Raw genomic sequence first — 22,971 nt, forward strand, 5'->3', positions numbered from 1 at the left:
AACTATTTAAACTGAAGCATAAACTGAACTGCATAAACTGAACTGAACTTCAATTTGTACAGAGGTGAATAGGTATTTTAAAGGGAGGAGGGCAAGCAGGGGCTTAGTAGAGCCAGGAAAGAGAAAAATTACAAAGGGTAGTCAATGTACATGTGATTAGGCTAACTAATCACATGTCTGCTACGTGGCAGTTATCGAAGGTAGAATTCTATCCTCCCACAGAGACTGGGAGACGGAGACCCTATCCTCAAATGTTGACTGGAACAAACAAATTTTTTGGAAGCCCTGAGTTTCTTAGGCAGACACTTTCAACAGGGAGAGGGTCATCTCAGGGATATAACCTTGAGCTATTAGAAACATGTTAGTGTTTACTCTTCATAGAATGAGGTTGAGGCCTAGCCAAGAAGAAGGCACAGAGGAGCCTGGCTAGGGTTTGATCAAGAAGATAGTGTTTGTTACTATCTTAAGGGGCCCAAGGTTCTGAATTGCAAACCAGAACCACCATCCCCTGGACCAACTCTACCTTAGAGTAGTACATTAGGTGCACAGGCTCATGAGGGAGGGAAAGAGTTGCTCAGGAATTCTAGATGATTGGTGTCTCATGTTCCTTGGGTGGGCCCTGAGCAAACACATGAGCACAGCATTGTAGTATCTTTTCTTCTACTGTGTGCCCCTTTTCTCAGATCTCATGCCTTGTTCTGTCTTGGTGTCATGAAAATGGCAACACTTAGAACCCTGTGTTGTGTTTCAGCATATAGACCCTTCTGCCTAGCTGTTGGTAGAGCCACTGACTCTGGCATGTTCTGACTCAGTTCTTATTGCAAACTTGGTGACTTTCTTTGAAAGCACCGTTCTTCCCCCTCACTAAGAAGTAAAACCCATTCTAGATTCAGATAATTCTGGTTTCCATTCTCAGCTTCACCATTTTAACTATGTGGCCTTGAACAAGTAATCTCCTATCCAAATTGCCTTTTCACAATCTATAAAATGGGGATGGAATACCTAATGTTGACTTGAGAAGATGAAATGACATAATGTATGTAGAGGCTTGGGCACATAATATGTGCTTAATTAATATGAAGTACACCCTCCTCTCCTTTCCCTCCCTGTGCATTTTGTTTCACAATGCCAGGGCTAACCTTTAGCCACCTGATCAAACACTTAGAATATGGATGCCAAGCCAGGCCAGAGATTAGCTGAACATTCCCCTTGGATTGCTGACTACCCACTCAGAGCCTCCTAGATCAAGTCTCTATCTTCTAGGCTTACTCTGATCCTCTTGGCAAATGTCTGCCAAGGCCCAATGTGCTTTACAGATGAGGCCACAGAGGTGAGAAATCCACTTCCCTTTAGCTACATTTTATAGGAATTCCATACCAAATTTAACATGTTACTAACATTTAACATTCATGGTTAGTTTTTGCATTTAAAATGGAGGGAAAAAAAAGATGAATCATTGCTGCATTAGTCATGTTTTTAAAAGGAGTGGTAATACATGACTGTCTTAACTTACTGGAGGTTGTTTCCAAACACACAAAGGCGTTTGGTTGAATATTAAATGGTTTTCTATCAAGTTACTGTGTTCAGGAGACTTTTAGAATGAATAGACTAATTTACATTTTTAAAATAGAGTTGACCTAATTCTGGCCTATTTTGATGGTGTGGCCAAGTGCACGTGGACAGAGGTGTGGCATATGTACAGCAGACACAGCTGCAGCAAAGCTGGCAAATGGGAAGCTGATGGTGCACTACCCTGGTAATTTTAGAGTTTGCAATTTCTAAGGAGTTCACCGTTGTGTTCTGAATGTAAATTTATAATTTTTGTAAAGCTTGTTTCATTTTAACTTAAATTTGTAGTTCCATAACTATCTACTGTATAAAATCAGATTTTAAACGTGAATCTTCTACTTTATGGATTTACTAAGTAAATATTTTATAGGTTGGTAAAACTATAGTTATTCTGAAAATGAGAAAAAGAACATGGATCATTTTAATGGAGTTCTCCTCCTTTGTTGGAAAGGTCTGACAAATCATAAAGTCTCATTTAAATACACTTTCAAAAAATATGTAGATTTGCCTATACTGTGGATCAAATCGTGACCTTTGGAACATAGCTACATATGGAACAGCCCACTATAAAATTGTTAGATTCTGAAAAGTACTAGGAAATAGGATTAAATATAAGGGGAATTATGAGTTCTGCTATTGTTCCTAGTTATTTGTTTCTTGTATACTGTTGATTAATTTAAATAAGTATGAGTGATCTCTTGGCACATCTTTGGTTTCAAAGACCTAATTTCTTTTTATTCCAAGTGTTTATTTTAGCAATATTTGTGTAAATGAAATAGACAGTTGCTGTGGACTGAATGGGACCCTCCTCAAAATTCATATTGAAGCCCTAACCCCTTGTGTGGAAGTATTTAGAGAATAAGGCCTAAAGGAGAGAATTAGATTTAGATGAAGGTCCTAAATGCAGGGCTCTCATGACAGGATAAGTGCCCTGATAAGAGGAGGTGCCGGAGAGCTTGTACTCCTGTGCAGTCTCTCTCACACTTGCCCTATCCCCACACCATACACCTAGGAAAGGCTAGGTGAGCACACAGAAATATGGTGGCCTTCTAAAAGCCAGGAACAGAGCTCTCACCAAAATCTGACCATGCTGGCACCCTGATATCAGATATCCAGCTTCCAGAACTTGTAAAAAATAAATTTCTGTTGTTTAAGCTACCCAGCCTATGGCATTTTGTTATGGTAGCCTGGGCTAAGACAACAGTATACAAATTTAAATAATATTCTGTGAACCTTGTAATATTAAATTTTAATCTTTTCACAGGTAATTATTTTCTATAGACTGTCTATATCAAAACTATATGAAAATTTTAAAAATGGAAGCATTTAATCACTTGTAGTTCAAATCTATACCAATAAAAATAGATACCAACATTGTTTTTAGAGTTCCTTTTAATGGTTATTTAATCAAATAAAGAGTCACATTTTTAGTGATACAGACTTCTTAGATTGCCTACTATTATATTCCTTACATAATCGTTTAAAAAGCATTTATGATAATAGAAGCAGACTATCCATTTAAAATTGGTACAAAAATTTGGATTAATGAGACTGCTCAACTTTGGAAAAACAGTTATGGCTCATTCTTCCTTTCAGAGTCACAGCTTCATTCATAGACACAGCACATCATGACCAACTCTATGCCTTTCCACACCAACGTTCCACCCTTACCCTCAGAAAATCAATAGCTCTCTCCTGTATTCAGATTAATTTATTTCACATAAATTCACCTTTGCAAATATTCAAAGCATCATTTTTTAAACTTTTTGGACTTGGAAGTACTTTGTACTCTTAAAAATTAACAAGGCCTTCAAACAGCTTTGTTTATTCGGGCTGTGTCTATCAAAGTTTACCATATTAGAAATTAAAACTGAGAAGTTTGAAACATTTGTTTGTTCAGCTCATTTCATATTAAAATAACCATTTTTAGGAAAAAATAACTATATATAGACACACACACACACACACATATATATATATATATTTTTTTTTTTTGGTACAGAGTCTCACTGTGTCACCCAGGCTGGAGTGCAGTGGTGCAATCATAGCTCACTGCAGCTTTGAACTTGTGGGCTCCAGCAATCCTCCTGCCTCAGCCTCCTAAGCTGGGACTTCAGGTGCATGCCACCATGCCCAGCTAGTTTTTAAAAAGTTATTTTGTGTAGAGACAGTTTTGCTATGTGGAACTCCTGGGCTCAAGCAATCCTCCTACCTTGGCTTCCTAAAGCACTAGGATTACAGGCATAAGCCACTGTACCCAGCCAAACTATGTTTTTTAAAACAAAAAATAGAAGGAAGGTGTTGTCTTACGTTTTTGCAAATCTTATGTGTCTGCTTCTGCATTTGGCTTGTTGCTATGTGTTTTTTTGGTTGAAGTATATGAAGAAAATCCAGCTTCACAGGAATATGTGATTGACGAGGGAGGAGTATTTTAATAATCTTTTCAAATAATTGTGAATATTCTTCTTTGACACTACACTAAAACTTGACTGGTAGTGGTTCCATAAAAATTAATTGCAGTATAGAATCTGAAGCCATGTGAATGAACTCTTCATACTCTTTTACATTAAAATCCATTGGCGTATTTTACACTTAGGAGTGGCTGTCTTACCCGTGCATGGTTTTATAACATCATGCCTTTGTTATTTTGCATGTTTGTTCACTGAGTTATTTCAGTCTACCGAATGTTAACACATTTATTTATACAATATAAAAATCATTTTTGTTGATGTTCTCACTGATTTCATCAGAAAAATCTTTAAGTATTGGTAAGCTCTTAAGCTCTTGGTAATGGATACAAATTTTCCAAAATTCTTATTTCCGGTTGAAAGCTCCAAGTTTGTCACTGGCAACAAAGGCTTTCAGCTTTCCTTGAACTGGCAGGCCTTCCTTGTTTATTTTCAAGAAAATTTCTATTCTAACACCCAAATCAAAATAATTATAATTTGTCAGTTGATCATTCTGTCACGTAAAAATGACAAAATAATTATAATTTGTCAGTTGATCATTCTGTCACGTTTCATGACAAAACCCAGCTAGCTCAGCTCTCAACTCAGTGCATGACTTCTTTTATTTGTGACAGTCTTGTAATTTGGTACTCCATTTAATCACATAGGATATTAGAAAGATTTATACTCAAAGAGTTGAGATTTTATAAAAATTTATCATTTTTACTACTTCATCAAAGACATTTTTAAATAAAATTGGCTTTAAAAATTAAACAACAACAACAACAAAAACGTGAGTGCATGGCAGTGCAAAATCATACAAGGACTACTAGGGCAGTTTAGTGCCCCTGCTTGGATTCCTGCTAAGGTTACAGCAGTTTTACTTAATACTGCTTTTGTACCATCAGTGCAAATATCAACATATAACATCTTTATGTTATTATGAAAATAATTCTTATTTGTGATTTCTCCAAAATATAGTAGTCTCGGAAGCCCCTCCCTGGGCCTTACTTTGAGAACAGTTGCTCTAAGGGGTGAAAGTGTAGTTTACAAAAGAGGAATAGCGTAAATATTTCCTTAATTAACCTCCCTTAACTAACTTGCCAGTGAACCTAGCTTCCATTCCTTATGTAACACGGTAGCTGAATGTCAGGACTTGTAGGTTGCCCTTTACATTTATTTCTGTTCCCCCTAGTACAGTTACCTGCTGAGCAAGTGTCAGCTGTATTTGTTCTCAAACCAGGTAACACAGTTTCCCTAATACCTGTAATGAGACAGTTTTAATAATATAAATAGATAAAGTGTGAGTTCAAAAAGAAAAAGCTAATATTTCTAGAACCAACTTAAAAGCTTTGGAATAACTTACTGTAAAAAATTGCTGTCGTGATATAGTGTGAATGAGATTTGTAGAAGATTAGGGAAAAACTCATAAAAATCTAGAAGGCTTCTGCGTTCCCTCACAGGTATCTTTAATTTCTTCCTATATTATAAAGAAACCAAAGCTGGAAATTGTGATGATGTGTCATGTGTGTTCTTTGCAGGAAAGAACAATGAAACTCCATCTGTAGACCCATATTCAGAGAATAGGTTTTGGCTCACCTTCAAAAGATTGGTGAATGTGTGGACACATGGATATATTTTAAGTTGAAATACAATTCATAAATTAATGTCCGTCTGGTTTTTTAAAAAAATAATTTCCCACTTAACCACCTTTTACAGTGAACTGATTTATTACTGGTCAGGATCACATTGGATAAGATAGTTTCTCAGCTGCCATCTATGAACTAAGAGCAAATTTCCGTTGGTTTTTGTGACTGTAAAATATAGTCTCTTCCATTATTTCACTTTGTATCTAAGGCTGGGTAAGACCATGTTGGTAAAATATTTAGATAACTTTTTAGAAATACAACTATTACAGGTCAGCTTTTCTAATGATAGAGGGACAGACCTGAAGGTGCCATAAACTTTTTTCTTTTGGGATGCCAATGTTTCATTGAATTTGAAACTGTTTGAAATCAACAAACTGCATGTTGGGGCTTAGACATTTTCACAGAAATTAGCATGACATTTCCTGAAGGATGAGAATTATATCAAATGTTCTGCTTATCTATAAAAATAAACTTATTGGTTAATCACACATGTGAGGGTTTGATGGCTGGTAGCGATTCATTGACATCAGCTTTATCATGAGTCGGTGTATATACTGCCATTTATAGATGCATCATGACATGGTACAGTGACACAAGTTGGGAAACAAATGACCTGACTTCCCTGCCTGGCCCACCAGTCACCATGAGTCAGTGAAGATGATACTGCCAACTCCCTGGCAATGTGTGTGCAGTATGAATTGTTTTTTCCTAGAAGTAGGGAATTCATTCACACACTCATCGTCTGTTTACAAATAGTACACACACCGGCAAGCTGACTGGCTAGAGCAAGGCAGCTTTGTCTGTTACTAGATTACTAAGAAACTGCTCAATCTTTTTAGTACCAAACACTGAATGGTAACCAAACGCTGAAATTATTACTAAATATAAAGGGATCTCTCCAAATTCCTGATTTCGTAATGATCACATAATCACTGTCAGCAGTGTGGCTGACAGTGAGTTATAGGTTTGTTCCTCCACTTTTTCCTTCTTTCTGAAAATATTTATGGAGCATCTGCCATGTGCCACACTGTTCTATGATTGGGGATCCAATTGCGAATACAATAGTGAAGAAAAAAGTCCTGCCCTTGTAGAACTTAAGTTCTAGGAGGGGATACATATACATAGACATATTCATACATATATTTGCTAAAGGGAAAAAAAGGGGGAATTAAATATTATTTTGGGAGGATGATGAAATTCTGATAGGGTGACCAGGGAAGCTCTCACCTAGGCCCTTTCTTTAGCATAAACTTCTAAAGGAGAAACATAATCTGGAAGAGGTAGTCTCTCAGAACATTTTAAAGTATTTTTAAGCTGAGGTCTGTAAGGTTTGTTTGAGAGAACTAATACATCTTAATTTTTACTAACTTTAACTGAAATCCAACATTTCTTCCAGTCATGAGTAGAGATAACTAATTGTGATGGTATTGGGAGAATCTGGAACAAAGTTACAGACAGGTTATCACAGATATTTTCATACTACATTACAGTTGTTATAGATATTTCAAAATTTATGTTTATTACCACTTATAAATTATGGTAGTTATTATCCCTGCTATTAAATGTTAGTATTTCTTGTCTTAATAAAATAGCTAGCTGTATTACTATTTTTTAAATATGTGTATTGATAATTATATTTCAAAATAATAGATTTCCATGTATCCTTAATTATGTCTTATGAATTTTAAAACATTTTGAGAAACAGGTCAAGGCTTCGCTAGATTGCCAAAAGAGGTTCGTGGCATAAAAAATGTTAAGCTTTAGCTTCATCCCTAATTAAGTGCTGCTTCTGCCTCCCACAGGTACAGCACACTTTTGATTTGTTTCCCTCACTTGGAGATTACTCAAATACATCCTGAACAGATGGGAAGGGTTTTCTGGATAATTCCTTAGAATTCTGATTGTGAAAGATCCTTTTTTTTGCTTCCTGCTTAATGCAAGCCACACACTAATTTGCAGAATAATATAACTAGTCAAACAGAAATTTGGCTTCCTGGAAAATGACAATGTAATTCTTAACAGAAGATCAACTTTTAGATTTCTTACAAAGATATTTGAAAGACCTTTAAGGCAGTGCAGTTCAGTTTATGGGAAAGAGGGATATAAAAATTCTGAGTTAGAATCAGCTCCCACTCACGTTAGTCACGCTTCGCACCATGGTGATGACCAAGTGGGTCTGTGCAGATTGAGAGGTCATGGATTATGGACCACGATACCTTCGCATTGACCAGCTATGGCAAATAAGAGGAAATACATATGTTCAACTGTCTTAGCAAGGTGGCCATAAGCATAGAACTGAGAGTGTCTTATTTAAGCAAAAAGGAGGAATGGGGTGAGCACTGGTTAAATTCGTACTCCAGAGAATTTTGCCCTGCCAACACATGTTCTATGCTTTAGATCTCTTTGAATATATTCTACTACTTCTTGTCATGAATAAAAAATCAAAAGTAAAAGTTCTCAACATCTTGATGTTGCCAGAATCCTGAGAGAGAAAACTGTTAACTGTATAATTTTCACATTTTAGACAAGCTATGCTATATGTTTCATTATAATGTGGAGGGAAGTCAGTTGTGTGTCATTAAGCCCTTGGATTGTATCTTCAGTTGTGCCCTTTAGTTCTGAGAAATAGACACTTTAGAAGTGTAATGAAAGCTGTGAGTCTGATGAACTCATTTCCATGATTTATTTTCCTTTACAGGTTGGTGAAAGATGCTCCTTGGGATGAGGTCCCGCTTGCTCACTCCCTGGTTGGTTTTGCCACTGCTTATGACTTCTTGTACAACTACCTGAGCAAGACACAACAGGAGAAGTTTCTTGAAGTGATTGCCAATGCCTCAGGGTATATGTATGAAACTTCATACAGGAGAGGATGGGGATTTCAATACCTGCACAATCATCAGCCCACCAACTGCATGGCTTTGCTCACAGGAAGCCTAGTCCTGATGAATCAAGGTGTGTGTGGACACAGCCGAGGTGATGCCTGAGCTGACAGAAGTCGTAGTTGCCATGTTGTGAGCAAAGCATTTTTATAACCATTCTTAGTACGTGTTCATACTTGGATCCTAACTAAACCCATGAGATGAAGTAGTCCCTACAGTGTCTCTTAGTTAATTGAGGGACATCTCCTCCTTATTTTCCGCTAGTATATTAGCCGGCATGTTATCTAATTATGGCTTATGATTATCCCAGAACAAATCTTCACAACTCAGGGTCAGTGATGAATATTCATTTTTCCAGAGAATTTTGACAGTGAAGACAGCCCTCCTGGAATAAACGAAATTTTAAAAAGCTAAACAGATGGTTTGTTATTTGAAATGAAGATTTCCAGCACACAGATGGGAATCATAACACCACTGCTATTTTTCCCTCTTAATATTTAAAACAACCAATCTGGATTATTTACATCCAAATTGGAAGCAACTTTTGTGGATTGTGTAGCTACTTTGCCTTAACATATTGCATAATTGCCAATAATACATTTTCTTTGTTCTTTTAACTCTAAATTACAACTTCTGTAGAAATCTATAAATGATTAAGATTGTGTTTAAGAAAAGCAGCTCTAAGATCACAGGGAATTATCAGAATATTAAATATATAATTGGGGCTTGGAAATCTAACAGAATTTAACTCGATTATATTCCCCATAAGAATTATTAAGCATTTTGTTGATTATCCAACATCAGATTTTACCCAAATCTAGCTTTCTCCCTTGTCATATCAACCAACCTTCACTTTTAATTGGGTCTTAGAGGAAAAGAAACTAACATTTACTGAGCATATGACACGTGCTAGTCTTTTTCCATATTTTATTCAATCTTCACATCAACCATATAAGGCAGCTGGGATTTGGACCCACTTCTGGCCATCCATAAAGTTCAGTCTCTTTCAACTGTATTTTGTTATCTCTCTCAGAAGGGAAATTTCATTTATAATAACTTAAGCAAAATTTAATTATGAAAGTGAATTTTCATGCTAGCTCCCCTTTTCCCCTACTCTCACAAAAACATAAAGAAAATTAAAACATCAGGTCAGGCGCGGTGGCTCACGCCCATAATCCCAACACTTTGGAAGGCCAAGGCAGGCAGATCACTTGAGGACAGGAGTTCGAGACCAGCCTGGCCAACATGGGGAAATCCCGTCTCTACTGAAAAATGGGCGTGGTGGCGCATGCCTATAATCCCAGCTACTCAGGAGGCTGAGGCAGGAGAATCACTTGAACCCGGGAGGCAGAGGTTGCAGTGAGCCGAGATCCCACCACTGCACTCCAGCCTCGGCAACAAAGTGAGACTCAGTCTTAAATAAATAAATAAATAAATAAACAAACAAATAGAAAGGAAAAGAAAAGTAAAACGTCAAAATGCAAACAATGTGTTAATCCACTAACAAACCATTTATAAACCCCCAGGCCTGTGAAACAACACCATCATGAAATGGTGAAAGGATCTCTTGGGTGAGCCAAATTTCTGCCTCAGGGCTTAAATTTAATCTACTATAGTTTTATTTCCTTAAATAAATTTTTATTTATTTAACAAGAGGAGTAGTTTCTTTCTTCAGTCTTTCTAAATAACATTATTCCAAATAATAAGCAGTGACCCAAAATAATACTGGTTTAGATTGAATCAAAATATGTCATTTTGCGCTGGCAGGAATTTTCCTATGCATTTATTTTCTGACTAAAGTTATGGTGGCCCTGGCAGACACTCTTCCAGAGCCCCCACATAAGTACACACATTTATGACAAGACTGGACAGAAGGAGGTAGAAATCAGTTGGAAAGAAGACAGATGTGAAATGTTTAAATGATTACACCATAGTTACAATAACCACAGAGAGTAAAATAAAAGATACCATGAAAAGCCTTATGGTTAAATATAAAATGAGTATATTAACTTGGAATTCAAGAGAGCAGTGTTCTTTCGGTAATTTTCTTCCTGTAACTTTGAAGATAGATAGGAGAACTTAAGGGGAAGTTAAAGAACGTTCCAGGCAAGGTATACGGGTGGCAGAAAAAAAATACAGGGCATAGCTTCAGTTAACAACAATATCAGTACCTTGTATTGACAGAGATTTGCAATTTACAAAATATTTTGGTAGACATGGCCTCATATCTTCTGAAGAGGGTTGTTGTAAGGAACAAATAAGGAAAATTAGGTAATGTTGGTATCCTGGGGACAGTGGCCTGATTTTAGGCATCAGTCACATTGGTATCTGGTGGGAGATGGAAGACACAGAGGAAAAGAATGAACATAATTAGAATTTTAAACTGGAATGGTAGAGAATGGAAATCGAAAACTATCCAGAATATTGACATGTCAGCTATAGGTGGCAGAAGAGGCCAGGGTATGATGAACAGTCACCTCTGCGTACCCAAGCCTGAGAGCTGAGTTGCCCACGTTAGTCAGGAGCCAAGTCTTAGCCTGTGACCTATATTTAGGCCCAGAGCTGGTTGGACCAAATTGCAGTAAAGCAGTGTGGCTACATCCACACCAGGAAGCATTGGGCTTAATTTTATTCTCAAGGGTGGCGTGTTTTTAAGCGAACCCTTAAATCTAAAGACCTAGGTTGAGATTAAAGTTGTATTCATTTTTAGTCATGTGCCAGAGGTCTTGAACAAGTGAGCCTTTCTGTTTTGGGGCAATAATACATAATTGGGTTGTTAAAAGGATTAACTAAGATTCTGCTCAGTGCTATATAAATTATAAATGTTACAGAAATGTGAGGAGTTGTTATTGTCAACTAAGTGCAACAATTCTAGAAAGCGAGCATTTCTGAGTTAAAAGGTTTTATAAATTTTTATAGACTTGATTTTCAGTGGGGAGATTAAAATGTGACAGATGGAAGAATTGCTTGGACAAAATCATGTAGCTCATTTTCTGGTGGTTTCAGGATTCCTAGTTGATTTTTTCATTATTAATTTGCCTTTCCATTGGTTTCTCAACCCCACTTTGCTGCCTTTTCAGATCCTGTGGGATCTAAAGCACATAAAGGATGAGAGGTTGCTGTCTAATGACAATATGAATTGAAGACTGTCTGTTTAGCATTTATAGTATGTGCAACCTATTACAAATTCTATAAAATAATGATGCAAGTTTTGTGAAGAGATAAACTTTTAAAAATATTTTCAAGTATTGTTTTTTAGGAACACTGATTAAAATCTTAATATACAAATCCTCTCTTGCCAACATAAAGTTATATGCATTTGTGATCTTACATGTGATAGAGTTTATTAAAGATCAGAAAGTGACTGATACTCATTTAAGGGTTTATCTTCATTTATAGAGTCAAGAACTTCTTTTTTTTTTTTTTTTTTTTTTTGAGACGGAGTCTCGCTCTGTCGCCCAGGCTGGAGTGCAGTGGCGCACTCTCCACTCACTGCAAGCTCCGCCTCCTGGGTTCACACCATTCTCCTGCCTCAGCCTCCCAAGTAGCTGGGACTACAGGCACCTGCCAACACGCCCAGATAATTTTTTGTAATTTTAGTGGAGACAGTGTTTCACCATATTAGCCAGGAAGAACTTCTTAACTTATACCAGGGACCATCACAAACCTAGATTACAGGATGTTATTTATACACTGACAAGTTGGAGTTTTACGAAATGCAATTTGTAATATAAACGAGTTAGATAACTCAGAGGGTTTTATTTGGCCATATTTTTGTTTATGCTTTGTCACAGCCTTTAGTCATTGCTTCCATGTGTTTTCATCCTTCAGGATATCTTCAAGAAGCCTACTTATGGACCAAACAAGTTCTGACCATCATGGAGAAATCTCTGATCTTGCTCAGGGAGGTGACGGATGGCTCCCTCTATGAAGGAGTTGCATATGGCAGCTACACCACTAGATCACTCTTCCAATACATGTTTCTCGTCCAGAGGCACTTCAACATCAACCACTTTGGCCATCCGTGGCTTAAACAACACTTCGCATTTATGTATAGAACCATCCTGCCAGGTACAGTGAGGAGTCAGAAGTGTGAAAACATTAAACTATTGTAATTTTTTCTGATTATGAAAATGAGCTAGACTAAGCAGAGAAATTAGGTCCTTAGAGTTTGTCATATTGAAATTAAATAGTTTTTTTTAATCAAAGAAAAATTGAATTCAAGAGTTGCCTATAGCCAGAACATTTTGGAGGCTAATGTATTTATGATTTAGGTATTACAAAGCTTGGAGGGTTATGGATTAAATACAATTTCTAGGCCCCTCAATACTTTTTTTTATATATAGATCCAAACTTGAGTACATATACAGACTCATCTTCATCATTGAAAGCAAAATATAAACATTTGTGATTACCTGTCAGTTTTCCTTTATATGTGATCCCTGATCAATCCTCTTTTTAATTTTTGGTTTTCAGTTTTTTCTTTCAAACTACACAGACACGATTCAAAATGAAGGATTACACCTACACATTTAAGTTGGAGCTTTAGTATTTTGATATTTTATTGAAGTAAATAGTATAGAAAAGTAAAAAAAAATTGCTGTAAAACTTGTAATTTCTTATTGCTGTGACATTTAGCCTTCTAAGAAAACTAGCTCTAAAAAAAAAAGATATACATGATTTAATAATGTATTCATTTCTAGAGAACTTTGTAACCTTTTTTTATTTCTAAAACAGGACCAAGATGTTAGAACAAGTTATAAAGGAAAATTTTATCAGGATAGATATCCCCTACTTCCTCCTCCTTCCCCAAGGAAATGCAATTTTTAAATGGTGATTCTAGACCTACAACAAAGAATTCAGTATTTAAATCTTTTGGCTCTGGTAGTATACATACAGATTAATAGAATCTCCATTATTGGACTAGTGCAAAAAATACTGCAGAGCATAAGAACCATTTTAAGATTTAGTTTAGACTTACGTTCAAAAAAAATTTGCTTTGTTGCTTTTTCTTAGACATATAGGAGAGGACTGTTTTGCAATTCATCTTAGTAAACAAAGGCTACCTAAAGCAAGGGGTCTTTCAGAGGTTTCAGTGCTTTGTAATTTAAGCTGAGATCTAAAGGCTAACAACATCAGAAATTGTATTTGCTGTGAGCTGTGTCTGTGGCTACTTCCTAAAGTGGAAAAGACAGTATGAACATGTCTAAAAGCAGCATGTATATGTTTGTGTTAATTAAACAAACTTTTATTGAACATCTGTATGCCAGGCACTGTACTAGGCAGAGGATTCAAAGAGGAATAAAACACATCTCCTGCTTTCAAGGAATTCACAGACTAGTAGAAGATTCAGAAAATATCATTTTAAAATAGGGTATACTTACAAGATCACTTACTAAATTATTAGGAACAAAAACATTAGCTGTAAATTATAAATATAATCATGGTAACATTTTAGAAGAGGTTCTATGTTAAAGCAATCTGTTTTCAACTACATTTCTCCTTTTTTTTTTTTTTTTTCTACAGTTGATACTCTAGTAGCATTTTTTTTTTGTCTGGCTGAGTTTTCTCCCATGCTGCTTCTTTTTTCATGAACACATGGAGCGTATCCAGTCTTACCTGCTTTTATTTTTCTTCCCTATTCCAAAAATGATATATGGCTTTAAGATCCTTGCATTTTCTCTCCTTTAACTTCCAGCAGTACATACTGGCAGAGCTCCTCTGGGAATTAAATTTTCTTCCTGTAGAAACTCAGTCTCTCCCCTGAACTTTATATGTAGTATAACTTAGACTTTATTGAAGCCAAATTAAAGCATGTTATTTTATTATCTTGGCCTAGAATGCACGTTGAGTTGTGGGAGAGCTAGTGTTCATTCCAGGTTCAGGAACCCAAACTGCGCAAGAGGATATCCCATGTATATATGCAAATATAATCATGTATAGCATGAACACTGGAAAAGGAGAAAGGCAGACAATAGGTGTAGCACTTCTGTTACCAATGACAGGTACCACATAACAAATACAAGCTTACACACAACATATCATGAAGACCTTTTGAGGGATTCTAATTAACTGGTCTGGAATAAAATCAGAGGATTGTGATTTTTCTTTTATTTTATCCCCTCAATTACGCAATTCTAATTTGCAACTAGATTTGAAAAATCATTGTTTAGACCTATATAGGAGTATGAAGTTTTTAATGTATCTTAATTCTTTCCAACTTGTTTCCCTAGGGTTTCAAAGGACTGTGGCTATTGCGGACTCAAATTACAACTGGTTTTATGGTCCAGAAAGCCAGTTAGTGTTCCTTGATAAATTTGTCATGCGTAATGGCAGTGGTAACTGGCTAGCTGACCAAATCAGAAGGAACCGTGCGGTGGAAGGTCCAGGAACACCGTCCAAAGGGCAGCGCTGGTGCACTCTGCACACGGAATTTCTCTGGTATGACACACTGGGCTAGCTTTAAAGAGAAATGGTACCCAAGGGTACTATTCGTGCTATGCACTTGTTTTTTTGCATTTAAAAAGAAAAACTAAAGCACTTTTTAAATATTTTCTCCATGCCACCTGAGTATATGAAGTTTCAATTCAACTCATACCACAGTTTTTGAAACTCTTAGAAACTTTTATTTTTTAAAAAAAAAATTCAACTTTTATTTTAGATGCAGTGGTACGTGTGCACTATACTCCAGTAGTGAGCATAGTACCTAATAGGTAGTGTTAGAAATATTTCTTTAACATCTAATTACTGTTTTCAGTTTTTGGTTCTTATATTAGAAATGTCCTACACTTGCATTATTTCATAAATAAACATGTTTTGATTTTACATCATTTTTTGAAATCATATAAAACGAAACACAAAATTTAGGTTATTCTGATAATCACACCAAAAAAAAGGTAGTAAAATATTTTGTTTTGGTAAATGGAGCATTATAATCTTCTAATAGCAAAGCTGTTGCTAAATTTTCAAAAGTGTTTAAAAGTGTTTGACAGTATTTGACAGCTTCACTTTGATAATAAAAGGACCGTGTAAATTTTTTTGCCTTAATCTTTTAAGCCCAGAAAGAGAAGCTTGGGTCTCCTTTTTAAAGTATTGCCAAATATGTTGTTGGCATCCAATAAGTTAAAATCAAAATTAGAGGGAACTGATTAGTCATTAATCCCTGATGTGTTTTCAAGCTGTTGAAATTTGCATTCAACTCCAAAACAAGCTTTCTTGTGGTTTGCTTCTCTTTATTCTTTCTTTTCAAAATATAAAAAATTGAGGAAAAAATATTAGTAAAATGGTAACTGGCTATAGTTTAACCAACAATTTAAGATTATTTTCATAGATAAACTAAATATATTAAGATGCAACCATCCTTGAGTTCTCTCAGGAGTATGATGTAATTACTTAATAGTGTGACTCGTAAATAAGTTACCCGTAAATATCCAACCAAGAGAGTTCTATAAAGCTAACTACAGGATTAATATAATAGGTCAGTTTAATGCTAAGTCTAACTTAAAAATCTGCCTTTATGGCAATATGCAAACTGACCAAAAACTGAGAGTAAGATGGCCCATTCAGCTTACATCTACACCTGTGAAATCACATTTATTAAGCCAACATTATACTAGACCTAAGTAGAGATATAATTTCTGATGTCTTGAAACTGAGACTGTAGAACAACAGATGAAGCAGTCAAAATCAAACACTAATAAGATTAACTCTACTACAGGTGATTGATTCACTTTAGGGAAAAAGTACATAGTACTAAGAATAAACATTTATCATAAATAAAAATAAGAAGTGATTTATTGTCCAAGAAGCATGGCATCATCTGCAGATTAAAACAAAACCAAACCTTTGGTCCTGGCTAGTCAGTGGTAGGCACAATTATAAATCCCCCAGTATAAGACAGTTGGCTGAAACTTCATTCGTTTATATTCTGAGATGTGGTGTTGGTGATACATTTTATCTAATATGTGAAGTCCTTCTCTATTTCAGTTTATTTTTTCAAGGAAAAAATCTTGAGGGAGAACTGCTTTCAGTCCCAAATATTCAGTAATATCAGTTACTGCAGAACTATACTTCATTACAGCTCAAGGCTTGTTAGAGTCCAGATTCTAACATGGCATTTCTAGAAGAGGAGCCCCTCAGCCAGAAATTTGGATGAGATGCCTAAATCCACGAGGCCCAGTAGATTGGATGGTTACTCTGACATCATCAAATGAAGATGGTCCATGTAGAGATGAGAGCAGAAATCATTTTGGGCCCATACCCAAGGATCACAAATGATAAAGAAATATTCCTCTTCCAGTCACCAAGGGTTTCCCTTTGTGTATACTGATTGTCCTTGGATATTTTCAGAACTGTCCCTAATCCACTCCGTGCTGCCAGTGCTCTGGGTAGCATTTGTGTGTCGCATCTTCCACATTACCATGTTATGTGTTATTTTCACTTCCATCAGAAAACCATTTAATTTTTTAAAATTAATTTCAGGTATGATGCCAGCTTGAAATCGGTTCCTCCTCCAGACTTTGGCACCCCTACACTGCATTATTTTGAAGACTGGGGTGTCGTGACTTATGGAAGTGCACTACCTGCAGAAATCAATAGATCTTTCCTTTCCTTCAAGTCTGGAAAACTGGGAGGACGTGCAATATATGACATTGTCCACAGAAACAAATACAAAGATTGGATCAAAGGATGGAGAAATTTTAATGCAGGGCATGAACATCCTGATCAAAACTCATTTACTTTTGCTCCCAATGGTGTGCCTTTCATTACTGAGGCTCTGTACGGGCCAAAGTACACCTTCTTCAACAATGTTTTGATGTTTTCCCCAGCTGTGTCAAAGAGCTGCTTTTCTCCCTGGGAGGGTCAGGTCACAGAAGACTGCTCATCAAAATGGTCTAAATACAAGCATGACCTGGCAGCTAGTTGTCAGGGGAGAGTGGTTGCAGCAGAGGAGAAAAATGGGGTGGTTTTCATCCGAGGAGAAGGTGTGGGAGCTTACAACCCCCAGCTCAACCTGAAGAATGTTCAGAGGAATCTCATCCTCCTACATCCACAGCTGCTTCTCCTTGTAGACCAAATACACCTGGGAGAGGAGAGTCCCCTGGAGACAGCAGCAAGCTTCTTCCACAATGTGGATGTTCCTTTTGAGGAGACTGTGGTAGATGGTGTCCATGGGGCTTTCATCAGGCAGAGAGATGGTCTCTATAAAATGTACTGGATGGACGATACTGGCTACAGCGAGAAAGCAACCTTTGCCTCAGTGACATATCCTCGGGGCTATCCCTACAATGGGACAAACTATGTGAATGTCACCATGCACCTCCGAAGTCCCATCACCAGGGCAGCTTACCTCTTCATAGGGCCATCTATAGATGTTCAGAGCTTCACTATCCACGGAGACTCTCAGCAACTGGATGTGTTCGTAGCCACCAGCAAACATGCCTACGCAACGTACCTGTGGACAGGTGAGGCCACAGGACAGTCTGCCTTTGCACAGGTCATTGCTGATCGTCACAAAATTCTGTTTGACCGGAATTCAGCCATCAAGAGCAGCATTGTCCCTGAGGTGAAGGACTATGCTGCTATTGTGGAACAGAACCTGCAGCATTTTAAGCCAGTGTTTCAGCTGCTGGAGAAGCAGATACTGTCCCGAGTCCGGAACACAGCTAGCTTTAGGAAGACTGCTGAGCGCCTGCTGAGATTTTCAGATAAGAGACAGACTGAGGAGGCCATTGACAGGATTTTTGCCATATCACAGCAACAGCAGCAGCAAAGCAAGTCAAAGAAAAACCGAAGGGCAGGCAAGCGCTATAAATTTGTGGATGCTGTCCCTGATATTTTTGCACAGATTGAAGTCAATGAGAAAAAGATTAGACAGAAAGCTCAGATTTTGGCACAGAAAGAACTACCCATAGATGAAGATGAAGAAATGAAAGACCTTTTAGATTTTGCAGATGTAACATATGAAAAACATAAAAATGGGGGCTTGATGAAAGGCCGGTTTGGACAGGCACGGATGATGACAACTACTCACAGCAGGGCCCCATCACTGTCTGCTTCCTATACCAGATTGTTCTTGATCCTGAACATTGCTATTTTCTTTGTCATGTTGGCAATGCAACTGACTTATTTCCAGAGGGCCCAGAGCCTACATGGCCAAAGATGTCTGTATGCAGTTCTTCTAATAGATAGCTGTATTTTATTGTGGTTGTACTCTTCTTGTTCCCAATCACAGTGTTAGCACTGAAGATATAAATTACCTGGTCATTTTGTGATCACAAGAAGCTATACAAAATAAAATGTCTTTACCCCAGATTATCAGATTTTTTTCCCCTTAGATTCATTTTAACAAATTAAGGGAAGATATTTTGACACAAAAAAGCAGGAACATGGAGAAATTGGAGCAGGCAAAGAATTTATCAAAGCAGTAGAAATAGCTTGGTGGTCCTATGGTGTTTCTGGAAGTGTTTGTCATTGCTAATTGAGCAATCCATGTAGGACTACTTTTAGAAGAAACAAAAAGTCTGTTTTTTAAAGTAATGTTTTTTCTTATGAGAAAAAGGTTTAGATAGAATTGGGTTTTATTAATATTAATTTAATGCTATTAGCAATTTCCTTATACTATATTATGGAAAAGACTGAAGAATACAATTCTGAGAAATATAAAAAAATTTTAATGGTACAGTCATGTTGAAAGATAAATGTTGCTAAGTCCTGGTATGATGGTGTCAGCTTCCTTGTGGAAGTACTTCTTGAGTTACGTAACTAATAGGATCTTTTACTACAGGTCTGGATGGCTATTCAGATAATATAGCAAAAAATGATAGCAGAAGATCATTAAAAACTTAAAATATATTTTATTAGAAAACATTTATCTGAATGAATATTTCCTTGATGCTGGTCTCTGCACACATATAATTGGTTACTTGTATGCATTCATTGGTGGTTCAATAAGTAAAATGATTACAGATAATACTGTATTTTCCTTATATGGAAAACTGTTGTACACCCAATGACTAAACCTTTCAAAATAAAATATTTTCTATTATGAATGTTGATTTTCATACCAAAGAAGATGGAGAATCTAAAACTTGGATATGATTCTTATGTTTTTTTAATAGGAAAACTTTTTCAAGTTTATTTTGCTAAATAAACATCGTAATTGTGAATTTTCTCTAGTGTTTTTCTTCTCTGTTCCATTATATTCAAAATGCATTAACATTTTCCAAAATTTTTGAAGAGAAATCTTTATTTGGATGTATATTCATTAAATGTATAAAATAGTATTTGAATCAAAAGAAGTATTTTCTCTGCTTATTAACCTTAATTGTTGTTTAAACACATTTTAAATATTTAAAACAATAGCCAACTTCTGATATTTAAGTGGCACCCAACTTTCAAAAGCATAAAATTTTCAGTCAGCTCCTCAGAAGGTAACAGCAGCATACAATACTAGAAAAATAATCCATAGTTTCCATTTGAGCATAAGAAAATGATATACTTAAAAGGAACTTAATAAATTATCATACATTCAGCATATATGAGTCATATATTTCTCCTTTGAAACAGAAAATATGTTCAGCTCAAATTTTACAGTAAGGACACACTCACTGATTTATAGGTGTAAAGTAACAACAGTAACCTTTCCTCTTATTTGCACTTTTAGTTCACAGCCATACCAGTATGTAACCAAAAGACAAGTTGGAGAAACTTATAAGTACCTTTCTGCAGTTCTAATTTTGAACCTTCTTGCATAAAGAAAACACAAGTTTGACTTTTAACTGTGCTTCACTTATTATGCTTGGAATCCAGAAAACGACTTCTGAGGAAGTAATTTTTTTCCCCTCTCATGGAAAGTCTCTAGGGAGGATGTCATTACACACTGTTTAAAAGAATAATGTTTTCAAAAGAATAATGCTTCCGTTTGTCCTGCATGGATGCTCTTACTAGGATTTAAACTTGCTTTATGTGACAGATTCTCCGTTTACTTAACCTCACTCAACATTCCTCTCTTTTACTCTTTCTCACTCAAAAGGATGAACTGTCTGAAATGATCAAAAGGAAATTTTGAAAGAAACAAAAAAAGGAAAATTACTCTTTGAGGTTACCAAGCAAACCTGATCTCAGATCCAAACTGAGACATACTTTCTAACAGAGATGAAAAGTGCAAGTGAGTGCCAAACTCGCTTTTCTTTTGTTTTCATTAGGTTAAGGCTAGACAATACATTAGTCACCACAGCATGATCCAGTCTAACATATTAGTTCATTTTAAAGTAGTTTTTTAAAGATATGCATCTTTAAAACAAAATGAATTAAAATTATGTGGTTTTTTTTCTTCTAATGAACCTGGTATTTATTTCCTTAAAGAGAAATTTCCTCAGGCAGTGACTTAAGTGGTTAAGTGGGGAAAAAATGCTGAAATAAATCACAGCTCTTCATAATGAAACATGTTTTTTATCAGGGATAGTGCATATTTGAGTAAAACTAGGCAACTTTTTGTAACTTGAAAACCAAGCAATGTTGAATCTGCCTTGAAACTGAGTAATCAATTATGGAATCTGTTTCAGTGCTGCTCACTATGACAGGAGTGTTTCAAGTTCATTGGATAATGTGTGAGCTGTTGTTCAGGGGATTGGCAGGACTCTTGGTCCTAGCCTTAAAGAAAATTTGAGAATCACTAGCATACAGAGCTTGTCAGTGCAGTAAAAGTGGCATATTCCTGGGAAGCTGAGGTGGGAATATTGCCTGAGCCTAGGAGTTCTATGCTGCAGTGAGCCATGACTGTGCCACTGCACTCCAGCCTTAGAGACAGAGTGAGAACCTGTCTTTTCTTTTTTTAAGTATATTTCCTTGTTTGTAACTGATTAGCTTATTTCAGTTGATGGTAGATGAGACCTATGATGAGACCCAGAATCTTCAGAGAGAACATTCTTTTGAGAACATTGTTTTTATTGTCAAATTCAGGTAGAAGGCCGTGTTCTGGAACTATTTTAATATTAAAATATATCACCTAAGATAATGAATTCTTCCACAAATATTTTAGTCATAGTTTTTAGTACCACATATTCTAAGGTTATCAGAAAATATGTCTTAACAGAATGTTTTGCATACTGAATAATTTGTTTTTGAGAAGGAAAATTTACATTTGACTTACTCAGTTCTTAAAAAATTATTTTTATTTCTAGAGACAGGGTCTGTCTCCATCACCCAGGCTGAAGTGTAGTGGCGCGATCATAGCGCACTGCAGCCACAAACTTCCTATCTCAAGCGATTCTGCCTCAGCCTTCCAAAGTGCTCGGATTAGAGGCATAAGTCATAACACCCAGCCAAGTTAAAAAAAAACTTTTGGTAGTTCACAAACCACTCACAAAAGAATCTGAAGTTTCTCCAAGTATTAAGAGAAAGCAAGCTGTGAAGTGCTATATGTGTAAGCTTAAAAGTAAATTCGTGTGATTTCTTACAAATATAAAACAAGATTAAAATGAATATAGTCATGGGTATGAGGAGCATGTAATTTATCTTCTAAGTGGAGGCACATTTGAGAGTTAAAGGAAGAGCAATTAATTGTTATTCGAGGACAACAGATATAAACCGAGATTATACTAGGTGAACTGGGACATACGGTCATCTTTGTCATAGCTTAATTTGGGGAAAAAGGAGTTAGGGAAGTCTGTCAAGGTCTAACTCAAAGTTTGGTGCTTTTTAAGCAAGTTTAAGGAACTTGAGATGACCTGATTGAGACCCCTAAATCTACAGATGAGGAAAGCAAGGCTCAAGCAGGGGGAGCCTGATCCTTTCCCTGTTCCCTGTGTATTCCCTGTCTGTGGCAAAGCCCATTGGCTTGATTCTCTTCTCTTTAGCTTCATGTTAAATAGTTTCTTTCTGCAGTTTATTTAATTTACTGACCAAATGACGTATTTTTTTTCAGCAATGTTTCAGCTAGATATTTGCTTTATGCATGTAATGTCAATGAAGTACTCATAAGTTTTCAAGAAATGACTGTGATAAATCATACGTTCCACTACATAGTCTAAATATTTAGTTTTTGTCATCTATTTTAATATGTTCAAATTCTGTTCAACAAGACATGTAGTCACTATGTAAAGAATAAAAATAGACAAAGTTGTATTATGACTTTTCTTCGTGGATATACAGTTTCCCTCTTGGTTTTGGGATTTTGTTAATTGAATTTTTATTTGGCATAAATTATAAACATACATGATTGAAAAAGTAAAATGGTACTAGACAGCTTATTTAAAAAACAGAACAATAAATTCTCTGTCCCTTCCCTTCTCATTCTTAGTTTGTACTTCCCAGAAATAACCAATTTCTAAATCTTTTGGCTGTTACATCTATTGTGTACTTGTTTACAGTAAGGTCTAAAACTACCTACTAATGAAGATTTAGCTCTCTTATCCATTCCCCTCT

The 22,971-nt window shown here is 36.2% G+C and overlaps 1 protein-coding gene across 5 annotated transcripts in view; it reads left to right on the plus strand.

Annotated features, from left to right (window-relative positions):
• Positions 1 to 19,712, plus strand: part of DSE (dermatan sulfate epimerase) — a 66,982-nt gene extending 47,270 nt beyond the window's left edge. For 3 of the 5 annotated variants that reach the window (XR_012433374.1, XM_074036924.1, XM_074036925.1), the window contains exons 3-6: positions 8,364 to 8,706; positions 12,376 to 12,615; positions 14,778 to 14,985; positions 17,026 to 19,712. Coding sequence is in view for 4 of the 5 variants with exons in the window: in XM_074036924.1 (XP_073893025.1) it covers positions 12,423 to 12,615; positions 14,778 to 14,985; positions 17,026 to 18,784 (2,160 nt within the window). In the remaining variant the exon portion in view is untranslated. The remainder of the gene's footprint in view (positions 1 to 8,363; positions 8,707 to 12,375; positions 12,616 to 14,777; positions 14,986 to 17,025) is intronic. The other 2 variants (XM_015448577.4, XM_005551644.5) reach the window with 1 other exon arrangement.
• The last annotated feature ends 3,259 nt before the right edge of the window (positions 19,713 to 22,971 follow it).

Source organism: Macaca fascicularis, chromosome 4, assembly GCF_037993035.2.
Source record: "Macaca fascicularis isolate 582-1 chromosome 4, T2T-MFA8v1.1".
In the NCBI taxonomy this organism is placed as follows: domain Eukaryota; kingdom Metazoa; phylum Chordata; class Mammalia; order Primates; family Cercopithecidae; genus Macaca; species Macaca fascicularis.